The sequence below is a fragment of the Penicilliopsis zonata genome (assembly GCF_001890105.1).
Source record: "Penicilliopsis zonata CBS 506.65 unplaced genomic scaffold ASPZOscaffold_1, whole genome shotgun sequence".
Taxonomy (NCBI): Eukaryota; Fungi; Ascomycota; class Eurotiomycetes; order Eurotiales; family Aspergillaceae; genus Penicilliopsis; species Penicilliopsis zonata.
Window position 1 is genome coordinate 146,434 of NW_019208911.1, and position 11,704 is coordinate 158,137.

General features: G+C 52.7%; 4 protein-coding genes across 4 annotated transcripts; 3 read left to right on the plus strand and 1 right to left on the minus strand.

Moving 5' to 3' along the window:
* The first annotated feature begins 330 nt into the window (after nucleotides 1-330).
* ASPZODRAFT_126362 (hypothetical protein) lies at nucleotides 331-2,752 on the plus strand. Its single transcript, XM_022721480.1, has 12 exons — nucleotides 331-491; nucleotides 551-578; nucleotides 646-707; nucleotides 775-965; nucleotides 1,030-1,458; nucleotides 1,520-1,571; nucleotides 1,643-1,652; nucleotides 1,712-1,841; nucleotides 1,914-2,053; nucleotides 2,138-2,251; nucleotides 2,327-2,432; nucleotides 2,513-2,752. The coding sequence occupies exons 1-12, from the start codon at nucleotides 432-434 to the stop codon at nucleotides 2,631-2,633; spliced, it is 1,443 nt and encodes a 480-aa protein (XP_022584992.1). The 5' UTR covers nucleotides 331-431; the 3' UTR covers nucleotides 2,634-2,752.
* A 383-nt stretch (nucleotides 2,753-3,135) lies between these two features.
* Nucleotides 3,136-5,897, minus strand: ASPZODRAFT_137648 (hypothetical protein; the record flags this gene model as incomplete). Its single annotated transcript, XM_022724371.1, has 3 exons — nucleotides 3,136-3,572; nucleotides 3,667-4,041; nucleotides 4,118-5,897. 3 exons carry the CDS (start codon nucleotides 5,895-5,897, stop codon nucleotides 3,136-3,138), a joined length of 2,592 nt encoding a protein of 863 aa, XP_022584993.1.
* Nucleotides 5,898-7,509: 1,612 nt separating this feature from the next.
* ASPZODRAFT_184744 (hypothetical protein) lies at nucleotides 7,510-8,443 on the plus strand. Its single transcript, XM_022727227.1, has 3 exons — nucleotides 7,510-7,692; nucleotides 7,771-8,251; nucleotides 8,314-8,443. The coding sequence occupies exons 1-2, from the start codon at nucleotides 7,672-7,674 to the stop codon at nucleotides 8,200-8,202; spliced, it is 453 nt and encodes a 150-aa protein (XP_022584994.1). The 5' UTR covers nucleotides 7,510-7,671; the 3' UTR covers nucleotides 8,203-8,251; nucleotides 8,314-8,443.
* A 1,299-nt stretch (nucleotides 8,444-9,742) lies between these two features.
* On the plus strand, nucleotides 9,743-11,668 carry ASPZODRAFT_147994 (hypothetical protein; the record flags this gene model as incomplete). The annotated part of the gene is made up of 1 exon (XM_022725313.1): nucleotides 9,743-11,668. The coding sequence occupies one exon, from the start codon at nucleotides 9,743-9,745 to the stop codon at nucleotides 11,666-11,668; it is 1,926 nt and encodes a 641-aa protein (XP_022584995.1).
* Nucleotides 11,669-11,704: the final 36 nt, after the last annotated feature.

Below are 11,704 nucleotides of genomic sequence, written 5' to 3' on the forward strand. Positions count from 1 at the left end.
TGAATGATCGGAGATACGCCTGTTGGCTCAAGTCTTTTAATCTCTTCGCTAACCTCTTGTTTCCTCTCTCTCTTACAGGTGCACAGGCTGTCGCCCCCACCCAGGTTTTCCCATGGTCCGAGCCAAGCCGTCTCGTACTCCAGTGGCGAGACATCCTCATGCGGAGCACAGAGGATGGCCGATCCCCCGTGTTTCCCTACCCCAACTTCTTGCCCCCGGTAAAAGCGCCACACGCTCTCGGTCTTTCTCCGTGAGAAAAGGGTCTGTCGCTTGTCTTGTTGGATTGAAGACTGGAGAGTGGTGAATCGTGATGGGCGGGGGAAGGGGGGGGGGGGGGGGGAAGCGGCGACATATAATAACGCTGTGTTTCCCTGCTGGGATTGTCTCTCAGAATAAGTCGTGGCAAGGATATTATCACTCGCCTGATCAAAATGGTATCCTGGTATGCGCTTGGGATCGCTTTCTTTGCCGCTATTGGCACCTTTCTCTTTGTAAGAAGCCGATGGTTCTTCTTTCCCAACCCATGAATGGCCACTTACTTCTACTCCAGGGCTTTGACACGGGTATTGCTACAACAAGTGAGTCGAGCTGGCCAAGGATCATCCGGGGATGCTGGATGGATAAGCTGACAGTATCTCTTCCAAGCAATCGCTCATACAAGTTGGATCGAGTACATGAACCATCCATCAGATGGCCTCACCGGTGCTGTATGTTGCTTTTTTCTTTCTAGGTGTCCTCCCTCCGGGTTATGTTACTGTGGCTGATGGTGGGCAGGTTGTGTCAGTTTACATTGCAGGCGAGGCAGGGGGTGCCCTCACACAGACCTTCTTAGGTGATAAACTCGGTCGTATCCGGTTCATGCAAATGATGTGCATCGTGGTTACGATCGGAACAACCATCCAGACCGCGTCGGTGAACATTGGGATGTTCCTAGCTGGTCGATTCTTGGCCGGCTATGCTGTCGGGTGAGTTTCATGCCTATATATTCTCTCTCTCTCTCTTTCTCTGATATTGACAATCACAAATCAGAGGACTGGTAGCGACTGTTCCCATCTACCTTAGTGAGATCTCGGATCCTCGGTATCGCGGTTTCATCGGAGGCATCTCGGGCTGTGGCATCTCATTTGGTACCATGGCATCTAACTGGATTGGGTTCGCCTGTGGATTCGCATCCTATGGACCAGTGCAATGGCGTCTACCATTGGCGATCCAGATTCCATGGGGAATCGTCATGTTCATCGGTCTGGCGACCTTCATGCCAAACTCGCCCCGTCAACTTATTCGACATGGCAAGGTTGAAGAGGCACGCACCGAATTCGCCAAGATCCGACGCGACCTGCACTCTCACGAGGTCCAACAGGAGTTTGTGCTCATGCGTGCCCAGATCGAGTACGAGATGGAGAGGGAGCTCACCTCCTACCGGGAGATATTTAAGCTCTTCAGACATCGTGTGTTTGTGTAGGTCTTTACCAAAAAGTAGTCATTGTATAGATCTTACAGGAACTAACATAGACCTCAGATCCATTGCTGTCCAGACCATGACGAGTTTGACTGGTGTCAATGTGATTCAAGTATGGAACTCTTGCCCTCATCCATCATTCCCTCTTCCAGACAAGATACTGATATACTTTTTTTATTCCAGTACTATCAAAGTAAGCAATCATCCCTCACGCAGAGAAGTGGGCTATGACTGACAGAACGATCTGTACAGCAACGCTGTATAAATCCCTCGGCATTAGCTCAACAATGATTCTTGCCCTCGCAGGTGTTTACGGCACGATTGCTTTTCTTGTCAACAGCATTACCACAAGATTTCTTACCGACCAATGGGGTCGCCGAAAGTATGCCTTGCTTTTCCTATTGTCGACACCTCTTACGTACATGTCTTCTTACCGAAATGTTGTGCTATCTAGGATGTTGCTTGCCGGTCTCGCCGGCATTGTGGTCATCGAGATCTACGCTGCTATCATGCAGAGGGAATTTCAAAATACATCCAATCGTGTCGGGAAGGGGTTTGCTATCCTGGGAATCTATCTTTTTGTCGTTGCATACTGTAAGCTTCCTTGAAGAAGAAGAAGAAGAAGAAGAAGAAGAAGAAGAAGAAGAAGAAGAGGATATGCTTACACGTTTAAAACAGACGGTATGCTCAACAGCACAACCTGGCTCTACGGCGCTGAAGTCCTGCCCATCTCCCTCCGCAGCAAAGTCATGGGTCTTGCTGCAGCATCACATTTTGTTGTCAACGTCGCAGGTGAGACAAATCATACAAATATACAAATACTAAAAGAGACCAGTCTTCAATTACTCACTTTTTTCTCAATAATAGTCACCGAAGCAGGTCCCAGTGCGTTTGCCCATATTCAGGAGAACTACTACTACGTCTTCGTCGTGTGCACGGCCTTCTTCCTCGTGATTGCATACTTCTACTTCCCGTACGTCATGATAGTTATCATTAGAGAGAAAAAAAAAACAAAAAACAAGAGAAAAAAGTCGTGACGCTGACCTGTCCTAGTGAAACCCGGAATATGACTCTTGAAGAAATCGCCGCGGCCTTTGGCGATAGAGTCGTTGATGCCGATGATGTGGATGGAGCTAACAAGTCGGGGTTGCATCATGTCGAGGAGATTCCTTGAATATGATATGATTGCAGATTGTGTCTTAATGAGGTGATTTTCCTTGGAGATTTATCTGATGTATCTATATAACTAGTAGTACAAATAGCAAGTAAGCATGGACTCTGTCCCTATTTACCACCTGTGTAATGATCCTGTATTGCCATGCTGGTTCGGTCGAGGAGCGATGAATTCGAGTCTGACCGGAATCTAATATTATGAGAAATGCCAGAACTTTCGGTGACCAAATTCTATGCAGAGTGTCGGCATGTCCTCGAGGCAGATGGCGCAGAATGGGCATTGTTATCCTATTCAAGCTACTAATAATACCAAGTAAAGCTGATTCTGTAACATTCAATCATCATTAGACTAATAAAGCATATCATAAACTCATTGATTCATCCTTGGGTTTCTCTTCATCCATATCATAAGTCATAAGCCAAAAAAAGAAAAATGCAGACAGCCACCCATAATAATAAAAATAAGCAAAAACAACAGTAATCACATATAGTAATAGTCATAGTTAGAACAAAACTTTGGTGATTCCAGAGAGAAGCCCATGGATATGATCAGCCAAGGGATCGGATGCTTCTTTCTCAGGGAGGAGATGGCCTTGCGAGTCGAAGCGATCGGGTAAGTTGACAGTGGCGTCGGAGTCGGATTCTGGAAGTTTAGTACGGTTTGAAGAAGCAGCTGCGCTGGCAGGAGATTCGGGCAGGGTTAATGAATGGGAAGGATCATCATGATCATGGTGATGGTGATGGTGATGGTGATATTGATCCTCATGATGGTGATGGTGATGGCGATGATGACTGGACTCGCTCTCATTGATGGTTGAGTCGCTGTCATCGGTTTCATAGCCGGGGTCAGCACGAGTTCCAGGGTCGAGGTTGAAAGCAACGGATTTGGATTGTGGGGGGGACTCTTTCGGCCTGCCAGTCGATGACAGCTCTCTTAGACCTACAGTCGGCAAAATGAATGGTTAGTTGGAAATGATAACCAACGTCTTTGGTGAAGGAAACCAAAAGAAAAAGGGTTCAATTGCTCAACCCACCATCTTGCATGTGGTGCTGGTTAGGGGCAAGGGTGGATCTCAATGCGGCACTCACATTCTCATCAGCCCGACGAGGCATTGGTGAGTAAGGCTGCTCCCCCGTCGGCGGGGGCGGGTAGTTGTACGATTGGGGTGGATGGGGCCCAGCCCCAGGAGGGACTGGAGCCGGCGCCGGCGGAGGAGGGTAGTGGGTATTTTCTGGGCCATAGATCACTGGGGCTCCCGGAGGTGGAGGGAAGTAGCTGCCGTTGGGGGAGTACGGGTCGCCGGACGCCGGGCCAGAGGCTCCAGGATGAGGAGATGGCAGATAGGGCTCTGGGTTGTACGGTTCCTCGTAGGGATCGCGCTGCCGATCACTTTCCTCGCCATCGTAGCCTGTAACAGGCAGGGGAAATCAATCAGTACATCGGTCAGCATACTCGATGATGGGGTGCGGGGAAAAGTTACTTACCTTTTCGGTCATGCTCTGCCTTCTTATTCGCACGGTGCTCCTTGTACTTGTGCGCCGCATAGCCCACGCCCGCAGCGGCCAGTGCAGCCTCGGCGACGCCACGAGATCGGCTGCGATGCCGACTCCGGCGCCGATGGCTGTCTCGGTCCGAGTCGGATGGGCTGCTGGAGTATCGTGCAGCAGCGCGGCTGAGACTGCGGCTCCGGCTGCGCCGACGGTTACTCACGGGCTCTGGATTGTTCGAATAGTAGCCAGGATCGCTCGGGGGACGTCCGTAGTAGTCTGCCGTGGGGATGCTGCCGTACACCGGGTGATCGCCATATTCAATCAAGCCGGCGGGGTCCCGGGCTCTGCTTTTTGAGCGGGACCGTCGTCCCTGCTCCTCAGCCTTCTCATCGGCTTTCTTGTCCTTGTGGTTCTCATAGAGGCCGGCGGCAGCAGCGGTTCCCAGGCCTGCGGCGACTACGGGCAAAGCCTTGCGGATCCGACTGTGTGAGCGGGACCGCTCCCCATTGCGGGAACGTGACTTGCTGCGAGCATGTTCAACCAGACCGGCGACGGCGGCTCCGGCAAGACCGGCTTCGACCATGTGCTTGCGACGCTGGGACTGGCTGCGCGCGGGGTCTCCCTCATTGCTGGCGGATCTCCGGACGGATCGGGAGGAGCGGCGGTGTCGAGAGCGACTCCGTCGGTCATCTTTGTCATTATCTTTGGACTTGTTGCGTGCCAGAGCGACAGCGCCCGCGATGGCTGCCGCTCCGAGGCCGAGCTCCATCAGGGTCTTGGTGCGGGAGTGAGATTGGCTGCGGCTGCGACTGCGACTGCGGTGGCTACGGCTGCGATGACGACGGCTATGCCGGTGTGAACCGCGATGGTCGTCGATGAACTCATCAACGGAATGAGCGCGATGGCGGCTCTTGCTGCGGTAGTAGCTGCGAGCGCGCGAGACAGCATTGGCGGCGACGGCACCAAGGGCGCCGGCCCCAACATCTCGGCCCAGACGGCCTATGCCGTGGGAAACCTCGGTGCCCTCTCTCTTGTGATGGTCCCGCAGGATTTCTGCGGCGCCAATGCCGACAAGAGCGCCCTCGGCCAGATGGCGGCCGTGATGGTAGGGGCTGCCGTCGTACTCGCGAGTTTCTTTGCGGATGTAGACCATGCTGTCGTCGCTGCTGTAGTTGTCCTCGTCTTCACGGCGGCGGTCACGGCGGCGGCTAACCTGGGAGACCGAGTCGCGGGGGCTCAGCTCACGGCGAGGGCGCTCGTCCTCGTACTCGCGGACTCGCCGCTGGTAGATATACTCGGCGTCCCTGGGATCGCGGTCCACAATCTCGGAGCGCTGGACAATCTCGTAGTCAGACTCGCGCGGGGAGACATAGATAGGACCTCGGGCTTCTTTAATGATTACCGGTTGCTCGCGAATGACGATGGTCTGCGGGGGCAGCACCGGGCGAGGCAGATACTCATCCGAGCATGCGTAGCGACGGAGGCCCCCGGGTTGGCTGTACTCACGTTCGTAGTAGTCCCTCTCGGAGCGCACGTCTTTCACATAACGGCGCGAGTCGTAGTCAGAGTCCCGCTCGTAGCGCTGGACCATGACTGGCTGCTGCTCCCACTCACTGGTCCGACGCACGACCAGTTCTCGTTCGCCGACAGGGTCGTCGCGACGAAAGACAAATTCTCGGTCGCGATCAACCTCCTCTTCTGCCGGTACAACGTACCGCTTGATGGTGACCGAACCTCTGGGGTCGTCCCAGTCCCGTTCTCTGTAATGAGACATGTGTTGAGTGATATGTATGACAGCAACCAGACAACAGGAAGGAGAGGAAGGATGCAAGAAGTAGTATTCAACGAATAAAGGAGACCGGCGGGTAGTAGCAGAAGCAGGACAAGAATTTCAGGAAAAAGGATCGTTGAGAAGAGGAAGACCGATGGAAGAGAATAAAAGCAAGCGCCCTCAGTCCCTCCTTGTATGCAGTCCGAAACTACTACGGCGTAGTGGGAGCCTGCGGAATGAGGGGGGGGGCGTCTTGCGATGATGCAACACTCAAGCCACAGGGCTTCCTGAGTGGATCCTTGGGGGATGAGGGGCGATGATTTGATGGAAGAAGATGGAAGACGACGAGACCAGATGAGAGAAACGATGGAACCTGATGAATTTGATGGAAAACACAAGGGGGAGCAGATGATGATATGATTGAGAGAAGAAGAGAGAGAGGAAGAGAAAAGATGACAAGAAGAAGAAGAAGAAGAACCACTGACCTTTGGGGCACGTGAAGGCGCAGGTGACCTGGACGTTTGTGATGTTTGCTTCGTTGCCTGAGGATTCAGGAGGTATTTGTAGTCTTCTACGGCGAATTTATGTATTCTCTGCTTTCCTTGCCCTCTTTAATCCCCCTGAAGGGTCTGGTTAATCCTGCTACTTGATCTTTGTCCTTTCCTACTCGTTCAGAGGTTCCTGGTCGAGTCACACAGACGAGACAAAAGACCGGATCCATGATCGACGCACGCCCTGCTCCGCCACCAATGCCCAGAAAGAAGTCAGTCAGTCAGCGTGAGTCTCTCACCGACGAATGCCCCCTTCTGGTCCATGCTTGCTCACAGTTCTTCTCTGCCAAATGACGGTGAACAGGATTTATCTCAGCCTTACCATGCACACCTCACTCGATTGGTGGCCTGACGGGTTTCCACCTTGCGGGCAAACATGAGGTTCGTCCCACGTGGATTTCTCGTCGTCCACGGTTCTTTCAGCCTCATTCCATGGACAACTGCTCGGGCCTTCCGCGCAGAACCAAGGCTACTCGGTGTATTCTAGTTGATTAAGACGACGTAGGGACAAATGGATGGCTGACGTATTTACCGGATTCCGCAGAGGCCAAAGTCTTTTCCCAACTCGCTAACTCGCTAATCGACAGTCAGCCCTCTTCTACGTGGACTCTTCAAAGGGCGGAATACGGTAGTTAGATCTCGCATAAAGGGAACCGAGAGAGAGGCTACAGTGGTGTGGCTCGTATACCCGGGGCAATATGTTCTGGTTGCTGGAACCATGTGTCTCGCCTGGTTGCTGGAATAATCCAGTCCGTCTCGGTCTCAGCAGAGTAGACAGAGGACAGGACATAGCCATACCAGCAAAGTATGGGTTGAATCAGTGCCTTCTTCACCGGCGCCGTCTTGAAAGCCTGCAGTACCTATTGTTTTCGGAAAGAAACGAACCCCTCTAATGACATGAAATCACTAGTTATATGCCAATTTTCGATTCTAAACTTGTCTGCAATTACTGGAAGCTCAACTACAGCCTCTGGAGATATGACAACCGTGTCATAGTCAAAGACAGCCAAATGCACTGTTCCTCAGTCCATGTCTGAAGCTCTTGCGTTGTCAGAACACGTCACTCGGAGCCGAGCACACCACCTTCCGTTTCTGGCATGGACTTGACCTTCCCGTCGCTCCTTCCCCAAACTTCTTCTCCTTCTCTCTTCCCTCACTTGCTTCCAACAGCAACTGCAATAGTCACAGGACAGGATGAAACAGCCAAATAGAAGAATCAGACGAGTATGATTTGGAGGAGAGTGGATGTTATCAAGCCCTGTTGAGTCTTCTCGCTCTGCCACCAGCCATTGCCACTAACCATGGTGAGGAGTCCTATAGAGTAGACCCGAGCACGTACGACCACAATTACCACAATTCTGATCAATCAAAGAATATCCGCCAAAATATCCATCGGACCAGCGAGTAATTGGTCTTGGAGCAGACACCTGCGTCCTGTTGCAAGACGGCTGAGCCAGGGATTTGCTCGCGGGCTCTGGTCTAGTCCCCGAAATACCATCCGGGGTCCAGTTGGTAAAATTTTTGGTGTATTCGGGGATCTAGGGTGCCGCTTATCACATGGAGCTACGCTTTCGTGGTTCCTATTATTATTATTATTATTATTATTATTATTCCTCCTGTCAGATCAGATCTTGCAGGGCTCCGTCGGATGGACTCCGAAGATCGCCATGCTCTTTGCTATGACCCTTCCTGGAAAATGGTCCCAATCAATTACGTGGCAGGCGTTTATCGATTATCGCTATCATCATTCACATTGAGACTCTTGCATGCCGTGCAATGCCGCAGACACTCGTTAGACGCGCAATTGTAAGTCCCATCAAAATCGTCCGAGGCCACTGAGCGAGCACTGATAAGTGCGGATTCTCCAGCCCAGTGGCCGGCCTACTTAAGGCAAGTTGATCGACAAATACTAAGTTTACTCTAGAATCGACACGGTTCAATTTTGAGAAATTTGATGCATCTGACCCAGTTTGATGGGAAGTCAATGAGTAATGGCCCTGGGACTAGGATCCACTGGTCCACGGTCCACTCGTTCGTTGCACATACTCCTTACGGAGTACTACGAAGTACCCAGTACGGAGGAGGACCTTGTACAACGTCAAGAATAAACAAGAGACTGTCGTCCTCTTCGCAGATGTGGCTTGCAAGGCCGTGTCATCTGACTCGTTTTTAGATAATGCCCCAAGCAAGGAGAAAATCGCCGAGCCTGCGGTTCGCTAGTTGGTACCATACTGGCGTACCGCGTACTTTTCAGTGCTCCTTGTGCGAGTCGCCGGATCTTCTCTCCGCGCTCTGGCTAGCGCTCTGCTTGCCAGAAATTCTGTCTCCATATTTTCTTGGCCGAAGGACGTGCGTCGTTTACCTCTCTGTTGGAATGCTGGGTTGTGGTGGGTTGGGGCAGGGAGAGTAATGACGATATGACTGTTACAGGCACTCATGCCTGCGTCTTTCCAGCTTCCAACCTGAAACGATTGGTCTAGAAACGCGCGATCCCATGATCATGTCCAAGACTCCCATGGTGTTACAACAGCATCCCTCGGCACCTGCGACTTGCAAATCCTTCTAGAATCTTTCGATAAAGGGACCTGGAATGGGGTCTCATGCATGAATGATCCAACTTCCTCTTGAGATAGAAAAAGAAAGGGCCATGACATTTGTTTTTTTTTGGGGGGGGGACAGGGGGGGCCTGGAATCTGATTTGCTTTTTGACCTGCATACCACCAGAGTACGACTATCGCCCAGTGGTGACTGCGTGGCGGGTAGCAAGCCTTTTTCCCCCACTCCTCTCAGGCAGAGGAAGGATGTCTATTATTCTCTAAATGAAGAGAGAAAGAGGGGCTTGTTGACAGAGTAAAGGAAAAGAAAAGGAAAAAAAAAAGAAATGAGGTGTTTCTGATAGGGCTTTGAAGCAGGTGTATCAGCCACTGGGCAGTGGAATTATCTTGGAGAGTTGCAGGCAGCATTTAAATGCAGTTAAGCCTGCAGGTTAACGCTGTTTCTTTGTCTTGCACTTCACGCGGCAGCCATCAGGTTACTCTCTATGATCAATTTTCTCACTTCTAGCTCGGCATAATCCTTGTCCCCCTTGTTGAGCCATTGCCTTCCCTTTCTTCCTCTCCTCCACACCCCTCCTTTATGACACCCATCTCCAGATTCTCCACTGCTGACTATAGTTGCATGGAGAGGACTGATTAAGTCAGATGAAACTGACCTCGCGTTCTTAGAAAATTTATTTTATTTTATTTCATTTCGTTTTATATTTTATTCTTGTTATTTTTTTTTTTCATTGACTTTGACATGCCTCCCTCCGCTCGTCCTGGGGGGAAGAAGCGCTTGCCCACCAGCTGCCAAGCCTGTCGTACGAGGAAAATCCGTTGTTCTCGTGATGCCCGGCCCTGCCAGACTTGTGTCGGTCGTGGCCTGACTGCAAAAGACTGTGTCTATCTGGGGCAGCCCCGACTTTCATCAGAGCGGCCGTCGGCCGGGAATAATGACTCTCGTGGGCATCATGAATTGCTGGCACGGATCCGCAAACTCGAGGAGATGCTGCAGCGGCAGTCCGCGCCCTCCGCAGCCCCGAGTAGCGCAAGCTTCACCGGCGGTCTGGTATCGCCGCAGCGTACGCCTAGTGCGACAGGAAGTATGGCAAGCATGCCCGAAGCCGACGGAGCTGGGGCTGGCGCCAGAGCCGGCATCCGGAGTCTGACGGGCGTCGAGCTGGGCACCACCAGTCCCATACTGGCAAACGCCGGCTCGCTGCAGACCTTCCCGTCGGGATACGTGCGATACGTGCCGCTGGCATCGCAGTGGAATTCGGTGGGCGCCGAGAACTCCACAACCGATCATCCGCAGCAAAATCTGGATGCCGAGGTTCCCGAGGAGGAGGATGACCTCCAGATCCCTCTGGTCCGGAATGGCAGTGTGACACGGGCAGAGCTGCTGGCCATTCTCCCTCCGAGCCGCTACTGTGATTCCCTGAAGAGCGTCTACTTTCGCGTCTTCTCGCCGCTCTTTCACATCCTTCATGACCTGACATTCGAGGCCGAGTACCAGCAGTTCTGCCATGACGCGAGTAGCGTGTCTCTCTCATGGCTTGCGCTGCTGTTCACCCTGCTGAGCATCGCGGTCACTGCCCTTGAGGACAACGACCCGCTGCTGGCGGACCTGGGCCGAGAGAAGACGGTCAGCCGCAACATCAAGGTCCTCTCGTCGCGATATCGATCGGCCGCCATGCGATGTCTGGCCGCCGATGGGGTCATCGTCCACCATTCAATCAATTCCCTGCAGGCACTCGTGCTCATCAGCTACGCGCGCCTGCATCGCGGCCTGTCGATCTGGACTCTGCTGGGCTTCACCCATCATGTGGCAATTGCTATGGGCTGCCACATTGACCCGGACCGCTTTTTTCTGGGACCGATCGAACGCGAGGAGCGCCGCCGGGCCTGGGCCGGTCTTATGATACTGTATATTCGACAAGAAGCCGCCGTCGGCAGCCTGGACCAGCGGTTTCTGATGCAGGATGTGAAGTTGCCGGCCGACATCAATGACGTCGATCTGCTCACGGGGACCGCTACGACCACCTCCACATCGACAGACTCTATTGATCCGGATCAGTGCGATGACAGCCCCACGCAAATGACCTATCTACTGCTCAAGTTCCGGCTATACAAGGTGTCATCGCTGATTCATGACTCCCTCTTTGGGTTTTCCTATCATCGCCTGATGACCACAGCGCAGCTGGAGAATGAGATCATGACGATCCTCAAAGCAGTCAATGCCCGCTACCGGCTCGACACGCGCACCGAGCCGCTCCCTTCCCACCATCTGGCTAACCTAAACATCCTCTACAGCTCCGTCCACCAATTGTTTCTGCTCCTCCTACGGCCTCAGCTGTGCCGCTACTTCCAGGGCGAGATCACAGACGAGACGTGCGCCGCCCGGCTCAAGTGTGCTGCATCCGCCAAAGCGTCGCTGACCATCTACCAGACGATGTTCGAGTGCCCAGAGTTCTCCCCTTACAAGTGGTATAACAGCGGGCTAGGCAGTTTCCACGCCTTCCACGCCGCCATCGTGCTGGCGGTCATCCTGATGAATCTCGAATCGCCGTCCGAATACCAGGATATCAAAGCCATCCTGACCCATGCCTTGGATACCTTTGCCGCTCTCTCGCTCCGTAGTCAATTCTGCAGCAAGGCAGTGCCTGTTCTACGACGAATCATGTAAGTCCTCTTCTTGCCTTTAGTCAAGTCACTTCCTTCA